We start from the raw sequence: 9,361 nt of genomic DNA, 5'->3' as shown, positions 1-9,361 counted from the left end.
GAGACTCTATGTAAATCTTCAAGAATTACTTCAAGTTCCTCATTCACTACAGGAACTGACTGAAGGGATGATGTCTCTACTCTATAATCTCGAACTCGAAAAATGTGGTAGATACACCCCTTGGAGACTAACTTTTTGGCCTTAAAGTATGAAATGAATCAACTGTTAGGCAAAGCTGGACTACCCTTCCACTTAATAATTATCTCATTAGGAAACTTAAACTTGACTACTTGTCATGACCTGACCTAGGGTCTAGTCGTAACACAGCGATCGAAACATCGAAGAGCTCCAACTAAGCCTCTTGTACATATCATAAGCATACATAAGGTAAAGTACAAGCGGAAAACATCGTAAGAGAGTCTAAACTATGAATAGTAAGTGAAGAATGTCACATGACAACATGGACTCAAAACATTTGTCCAACTAGATGCCTTACACATGAGTATGGGCGGGGACTAAGACAAGTCCCTAGCTCACCCTCAATATTAAACATAACAAAAGTCTTTGAAATAATAACCAACTCGATGACTAGTCCCCGATAGATAAGGACTCACCATAAACACCTCCGGATAAAAAGCCTACTAGCTACGTAAATGAGTATGATCTTCAACCGCAACCCCTATATTATGAGATAATATAGGCAAAAAGTATGCATAAGTACGTTAGAATGTACTAAGTATGAGGGCGTGACATGCAACATAAATCATGGAATGCAATGGTCAAGTAAATCACATGGTAAGATGAGATAATTAAAGTCATGCGAAAAATCATATTGATCAAAGCATTTAAAAAGCATAATTTAAAATCATAGCATACATAAAAGATTAGACATATGTGGGATAGAAACCATAACCGACAATAAGACCATGCGAGCTATGACATAGAATCCCAATGTTGACCCTATATCGGAGGAAAGGGGGAGACTACTTGTCAAGGTAAACTCCTATATGCCTAAGTAGATCTACTAAGCGGTTATGTGAATTGGGTACTCACTCCTAGTTCTTAGACTCAGATACTCACCTCCAAGCCTTGATATTTTGGGTACTCACCTCTTACAGATTTGGGTATTCACCTCTAATCCTTTTGTTTCTACGGTGGCACATAGTTCAAGATACATGAGGTTGCTACTAGGACTTTTGGTAGCCCCCCCACCTCACGTCCATTCAATGCTAAGTCAAATCCCATGAAATACATGAATAGCATAGAAATCATAATTGCATATATCATAGTCATGATCATAGGTTTGAAATCATAGAGTAGCTCATTTTCATAAAATACTTGAAATGTGAGAATTGTCCTTTCATCATTACAATCATATTTGCATAATTCATATCGTTAGGCCTTAGGTCACCACATAGGGCCCTAAGTCACCTTTTAGGCCTTAGGTCACCATATAGGACCCTAAGTCACCTTACTTTATCTTGCATGAAATTCATACCTTGAACTTAGAGTAAAACTCAATTGCATAATCAATTGACTTTGAAAATCATGTAATTCACTTGAAAACATGCATGATCATAAACTTTATATCATCCCATACATAATTCATATAGATAATATCCTTTGGAAGTATAATTGAAAATACTCATATTTTACATCATGAACCCTAGAAATCAAAATAGGAGTATTCATAGAAAAACTCTTCAATTTAATGCAATAACAATTAATTTATATCAAAATAGACTCATGATCATAATTTGAATCAAAATTCATGCAATAGGAGTAGAGATCATAAAATCCATAAAATATCAAACTTTAATTTGATAGAAAAACCTTGAGAAATTGATTGGGCTTCATGGATGAAAGAATCCATGAATCAATACCCACATACCTTAAGTGAGAACACCAATTAATTTTGAAGAACTTGAGAGTTTTGATGGAGAGCTTGAGTGAATTTACTTGAAGTCTACAATGGAGTCTTTGAAAGTCTTTTGTAGAAAAAAATATTTGAGTAGGTGAATTGTAGAAGAATGAATAGAATTAGAGGTTTAGGTTAATTTATAGAGTTGAATTAGGTCCTGAAAACGTCTAGGTTCATTAGCTAACAATTTGGAAAAAGTCTAAAATGCCCTTACTAAAAACTAATTTCGGCCATGAAAAATCATCGCCAGGCCCGCGTGTGGAGGCGATCAAGTCCGCGATGCGGACTTATCGCACATCTTACTGTTTTGCGCAATTCCTTCAAAAATCTATCTTTCAATATACGGGTCCTAAAAATACACCAAAACTATTTTCCCACAGGTTTTGACCCCCTGATAGATATTCCGAACTCAGATTTTCCAAAAAAATTAAGGATGATGCATTACTTGAATGGCCTATTCCCAAGGCATTCTCAAGGCATTTATGAGCATTTTGAGGATGTTGCACTACTCTTGTTCTACAATCAACTGAGGCATAACAAGCATAAAGCCAGTCCATGCCAAAAATGACATTAAAGTCAATCATATCTAACTCAACTAAGTTTGCAGAAGTATACTTATGTTAGATAGAGAGTGTACAATTTCAATAGACTCTCTTAGCTAGAATAGACTCACCAATAGGAGTAGAAATACTAAGCAGTTCTAAGAGTCGTTCAGGAAAGATCACAAACTTAACGGCTACATAAAATGTCACAAAAGACAAAGTAGCACCTGGATCAAGATATGCATAAACATCACGAGTAAAGACTTGAAGCATACCAATGACAACATTCGATGAGTTCTCTTGGTCGTGGAGATTAGCCAAAGCATACATATGTTTTTAACCTTCACCTGCTCCCAAAATAGACCTTCTCTGATTACCTCTATTTGGCGGTGCTGCCAAAGAAGATTGGGCTCTTTTGCCCCCATTAGCCTTCATGTCTGACGGGTAATCTTTTATAAAGTGACTCATCTAGCCACACTTATAACAACCACTAGTGCCATCTTAATACTCTCCCAAGTGAACTTTACCACACTTACGTCAAGGCAGTCTAAATGATGAAGTCTGGACCATACTTCCTTGGGACAGAGAGCCTTGAGCTCTAAAATTCTGGTTACCTTGAGACCTATGGTCATTCATGTTATTAGTTATAGGTGCACTAACTAAAGATGGTGCATAACCATAAGACCTCTTCTAAAAGAAGGAATGATTATCATTACCAGCTTTTTGATGGTTTCCCTCATTACTTGTGGATGTGACTTTCTTGCTTTCGTGTTCCTCTCTGTCATGAGATGAAATCGCATGTCCAAATGCTAATTTCATCTCATGATTTTAAATACGAGATGGAATCCCATGTCCAAATGCCTAAGGTTACTTTATGCTATGGGTTTGCTCAAATCAGGGTAATTGAGTATCTTTCATTGACCCTCAAAATTTTAGATTTGACAAAAAGCAAGGTCTTCTCAACATTGGAGCCTAAATAAAAACTTCATAAAGAGGCCTTGATTTTTTTTTTGTCGTTGGCATACATACAATGGATGACAATAACATGATGCCTAGTGTAATATCCTACAAGTGAGATTTGGGGAAGGTAGAATGTACACATACTTATGAAGTAAAACTATAAGCAATGTAGTTTTTCAATTAAAAAAATATAAAGTTCAAATAATAAAATTTGGCAAAAGAATTTTATAAGTTGATATAACGATATTGAAATAATTTGCGTTAAATTTGATAAGTTGATATAATGATTGAAATAATGTCGAATTGCTTCAATATAATGGTAACTTGTTGCAAAATTTGAAATGTGAAGAAGACATCAAAAAAACATATTCAATCTTTTTTGTAATTAAACAATAATAAATTTTGCATAATGCCGAAGATTTGACCGTTTGAGAGACTTCTGAATACTCAATAGTAAGAGAATTGCTCGGATGGTAAGCATCCCTCACTTCCAACTCTAAGATTGTGAGTTTCAGTTACCAAGGGAACAAAAAGGGCGAGAGATCCTAGGGAGGGATAAAAAAGAAAGAAAGGGAAGAATAAGAAAGGTAAATATAAGAATAATAATGTGGGTTCATGTTAGTTGTCAGAATATAATTAAATTAAGGAACAAAATAGGTAGCCATGTAAGAAAGTATACTACAATTACCTAAAATTATTTCATTTTCCAGTTATTACAATAATCCCCTCATTGAAAAAAATAAAACATTATTATATTTACTATCCAAAAAGTTCTTTTGGATTTAATTGTACATAAGTTTTTTCTAACAATATATATTTATATATATATATATATATATATATATATATAAAGGTGGGGGCTCTCAAGCCATTGGTTTAGTGGTCTTATGATCGAGCCGACCCCGACAAAAAGCATCCACTAAATCGAGAACTTTTGATACATAATATAAAAATATATGTGAAAATTATTTTAAAAATCATATATGTATTAAATCTAGGAATAAATCCGTAATAATTTCAAGTGTTCAATAGCAAAAATCTAAGTATTGAAGGCCTTGATAAATAAATTTTACTGTTGTGTTTTTGAGTTTTTCCTATGGTTTGGACCCTGTCCGCGCCTCCGAGGAAAAGATTGTTCACACGTGTAGGTCGCAATGTGACAATTTTATGAATGAATTACAACTACATTCTATTTGAGAAATATATTTACTTAATAGCTAAGATATTCAATTTTGGTCACTCAATGTTATCCAAATAAAAATATTCCTTATTAGCCATAAAGTAATGAATCCAATGGCCATGCTCCACTCTAAGGTTCTTTTTATTTAAAATAATTTGCCACCCTTTGAAAGGTAGTAGTTATATACAGAGGTGAAAGAAGAAAAAGTAAAATATATATGTATAGCAAAGAAAGTGAGTAGATAATTAAGTGAAGAAAATATGTATAGATTCAGCAACACAGTGATAGGTTTCTTGAATCTATTCACACTGTTAGCATCAATTCCAATCATAGGTGCTGGATTGTGGATGGCAAGGAGCAGTACAACATGCGAGAAATTCCTTCAAACACCACTCTTGTTCATAGGTTTCATAATTCTCATAGTTTCATTGGCAGGTTTCATAGGAGCTTGTTTCCATGTTGCATGGGCACTTTGGCTCTACTTGTTTGTCATGTTGTTCCTCATAGGGGCATTGATGGGGCTAACTGTTTTTGGTTTTGTGGTAACAAGCCAAGGTGGTGGACTGGATGTGCCTGGCAAAGTATATAAAGAGTATCATCTTCAGAATTACTCATCATGGTTGAGAAAGAGGATTAAGGATCCTCAGTATTGGGTCACTATTAGAGCTTGTATTTTGGGTTCCAACACTTGTGGTACTCTTATTACTTGGACTCCCTATGATTATCTTACCAAAGACTTGACTCCTATCCAGGTATATATTTTTCTATATATAGGTTGACTCAAAGACACTGTAAATCTTTTATGAACTTATCTATAAATTTTTTTTAGAGGCGCCCAAAATATATATACTGGTAATCCCCTCATGAAAAGTAGAATTTATAATCTTAAAAATAAGATAAATCAATGTGTATATTGATGATTACATGACAAGTATTTACACTAGTATCGGTGAATATTAGCTAAACCCATCTAGTTTTATAACCAATAACCTGGACGAGTGTTTTTCCTTTTTCTTTCGTTTTTTGGAAAGAGTTGTTTTTCTTGTTCCGATGAGGTTTTATAAACTAGCGACGTATCTTTTTCCTTCACTTCCTCAAGAAGGAAAAGAAATAAGAATTACTCCCTTGTAATTTTGAAAAGAAACAGGAAATTATAGGGTGTTTGTATTTTCTTTACCATACAAAAAATTAGTAATCACTCGTTGTAAGGAAAATGACCTAATTTGATTTGACATCAAATTTTAAAAAAATAAAGACGATTTTTTAATTTTGTGATCTTAAATAAAAGTTATGTTAAATATACGAAATTTTGTTTATCATGCGGCCTTAAACATGCCAAGGAAAGCTAAAATTAAAGTATTGTCATAAAAGGAAAGAAGTCGTTTTTTTTAAACAAACTAAGTGTATATTTGACTTAACTTATTTAATACATCTTATAAGTTGAAAGCAACTTATAAATCAAAAAAAATAAGTTGAGGTAGCCCAACTTTTTTTTTTGATCTTTATAAGCTGCCTTCAACTTATAAGTTGTTTTAGATAAGTTAAGCCAAACAAATTCAATTATATTTTGGGCTTATTTTAAGCATAAAATGACTTTAGGTTGGTCAGTCAAACACTCAAAAAAGCTGAAACAACTTATAAGTTGTTCTCAACAATTTATAAGCCAATTCAAACGGGTTCTAAAAAGAAAAGTAGTTCATTATTTTTTAAACAGACTAAAAAAGAGAGTATAATGTCATTATTTTTGAAACGAAGGAGTATATAAAATAACTAGTAGAGGATATCTTATCCACGATATAAATGAAATCTTCTCTATTTTTTGTTTTTATTTTTATTTTTTTGGTTGTTGTCTTCTGTTTTGTTGAGATTTGAGAGGTACTAAAAATTAGGTAGTCATTAAGAAAAAACTTTTGCCTCTTTCCTTGATGCTAGTATGCTTTTCTGATTATTCTCTACGGTCTGGGTGGTGGGGTGGGGAGGCGATTATATTCCAATATTATACGATTTAAAGTAGATCAAGAATATTATGATCCATCATAGCTTGTCCAAAAAGATTACAAAACGTTTGGAATTTTATTTAAATCAACTTGACTAAGATATTTGATAGCTTATTGCTAGGTCGTTTTCGCATTTCTATTTGACTTGCACAAATAATGACTTTTCATTGTTTTTTCACAAGGTTTCTTCTAAGTTACAAATTACTTCTTTTAGAAGACATTTCATCTTCTTCTTTTTTGAGTAATAAACTGTGAATACTACCATCAAACAACTAAAAACTTACACCTACATATATAATATTCTATCACCTTTCAAAAAGAGTATGAAACGTATTCAACCTTCAACAAGCACAAAATGCTAGCTAGTTCCATATGTGGAAAAAGAAAACAAACTCTCTGAAGCTAATAATTTAAGTGCTCAACTTCTGAATTAGATGCCTACAACAAGAGCTCTCTTTGTACGGTTTAGTTGATTCAGTCTCTCCTTAATTTATCTCAGTTTGTATTTTGTATCATTCTTGCCTCTGTCTATACATGCATGTATGATAGATTTGAGCACAATCAACTCTTTCTGAGACTTGGTCAAGTGTCTGCTACTAATCCAATGTAAGGTCTGAGTATACTATGTGAGATCTTTTTTGGAAAAATAAAAATATAGTGCCTCAAGGGGAATTTTAATTTGCGGGTTCGGGTGAACTCCCTTTAGATCCAAGTGTAATTAACGCATTAATTATCTGATTAGAAAAATTATATATGGTGATTTGGATAATTTCTAAAACCAATATTTGTAATTTGAATTTGATAATTTTAGGCATAGAAAAGTAGAGCTTGTTGATTATAGCATTGTTTATTGAATTGGCAGTCAGGATGTTGCAAGCCGCCAACAGCATGCAACTATGGATTGACAACAATGACACAGGAGGCAGATTGTTACCACTGGAACAATGATCCTAATTTGCTGTGCTATAATTGTGATTCTTGCAAGGCTGGAGTTCTTGAAGATGTGAGAAGGGATTGGCAAAAGATATCAGTTCTTAACATTGTCATGCTTGTCTTACTCATTGGGATTTACTCCATTGGTTGTTGTGCTTTCCAAAACACCAAGAGGGCTGTATCCGATTACCCACATGGTGAAAACCGTATGTATAAAGTCCGACCCAGATGGGATTTCTATTGGTAAGTCACCTACTTTAATTTACCAATACTAAGAAACATTGCTGCTGTCAACTGCAAAATGTGGTTTTATTTTTTTAATATTATTTTCTGGTATAATCATTGGAATTGATTCATTTTTCAATTTAACTTGTGAATTGAGACGATCTTGTACAAACATAAAAATATCTAAAACCGTTTTTACATATAATTACAACAATATCTAGACCCCTTTAAGGGGATATTCATATTCAATGGTGTCATTATATTGGCTTAGCTTTATTGCTTTTTTTGTTGTTGTTGTTGATAGGTGGAGATGGTGGCACGACAGGAGACATCAGCTTTATTAGACCAAAACTTGGCACTTCGTTTGGTGCACAATATCGTTCTCCAAAAGCAACATATCATCAAAAGTGATGCTAATTAGTACTCTCTTTGTTTTCCTCATTTAGCAGGGTTTTTTCCACAGCTTGCTTTGATCGCCTTTTCTGTACAAAGAAAAGATTTTACTACTTTATTTCACATTCTACGCTTTCCTTTTCCACCTTTTTATGTTTAGTCTAGCTTTTTCAATTTTGAAAATAACAAAATTAAGTATATTGATACATACATGTATGTTTAAAATATATTTTTGGAAATATATGCCCGACTAACTCACTCTTCAAATTCAAATCTCTCAAGGGGTCGTTTGGTAGGCAAGATAAAGTGGATTATCTCTAGCTTTATCATGGAATATTCCCTCTTATCCAATTTAATTGGGACTATTTTATTCCATTTCCCAGGCGGGATAAAATAGTCTAGGAATTATATCCAAGACCATAATTCCAAGATAATTATATTTGTTGGTATATCAAATGACCCCGAAGGTCACATGGTTCGAATCATAGTAGAGTTTCAATGCAATGATCACAACTAATGATGGCAAATGGGTATGCTTGAAATGGATTTGGACGAATTAAAATTAAATTGACCCAAAATAATTTAGATTGCAACTCACGCATATAAATATGGATAAAAATTGAATTGAATAAATAATCATAACTCACTTTACTCTCTTCAAACAAAAACTTTAAACTTTTGATTGAATAAATTTTTCTAAAATTAATGTTGGGTAAGTACCCAAATTATATAAATGCAAAAAAGGTCCAAGTATAAAACAAAAGGAAACAAAGCAAGAATCCCAAACCAGAAGCAAAAAATACAAACGGTGACTTTGTTGATGTCGAGCTCCTGCAAAATTTAAAAAGTTGGGTCTTTCTCGATTTCTTCGGACTTTGTTATTGTCCAGCTTCTGCAAACACGTCTCCGACCAACGGTAACTTTAACAATATTTTATTTTTTTTACAGATATGGTGTGTTGGGTATGAAGGGAAATGTTTGAATTCGGATCGGGTTGGGTCCTAGGTCTGGGTCGGGAGTTAGGTTTTGGATTTGGATCGGAGTTCGGAGTCGGGTCATGGGTTATGATGAGGTCGTAATTGCGAGTCAGGTTTTTGATCGGAGTCGAGAGTCATGTCTTAATTAGTTCAAGGTCAGGATCACATTTAGATCCTCAATCAAAGTCGAGAGTCGAGTATGAATCACGAGTTACAAGTTGGTGTCAGGAGTTGCATCCTAAGTGAGGTCGGTCTTGGATTAGGGATGGGAATTGTTTCTTGTGTTAGGTCAT

The 9,361-nt window shown here is 33.6% G+C and overlaps 1 protein-coding gene across 1 annotated transcript; it reads left to right on the top strand.

The window, feature by feature from the left end:
- Positions 1–4,670: 4,670 nt before the first annotated feature.
- Positions 4,671–8,301, top strand: LOC129870446 (tetraspanin-6). The gene is made up of 3 exons (XM_055945588.1): positions 4,671–5,295; positions 7,403–7,716; positions 8,003–8,301. Exons 1-3 carry the CDS (start codon positions 4,804–4,806, stop codon positions 8,040–8,042), a joined length of 846 nt encoding a protein of 281 aa, XP_055801563.1. The 5' UTR covers positions 4,671–4,803; the 3' UTR covers positions 8,043–8,301.
- The last annotated feature ends 1,060 nt before the right edge of the window (positions 8,302–9,361 follow it).

Source organism: Solanum dulcamara, chromosome 1, assembly GCF_947179165.1.
Source record: "Solanum dulcamara chromosome 1, daSolDulc1.2, whole genome shotgun sequence".
Lineage (NCBI taxonomy): Eukaryota > Viridiplantae > Streptophyta > Magnoliopsida > Solanales > Solanaceae > Solanum > Solanum dulcamara.
The sequence above is the reverse complement of the archived record's forward strand: the minus strand, read 5'-3'. Positions and strand labels throughout refer to the sequence as shown.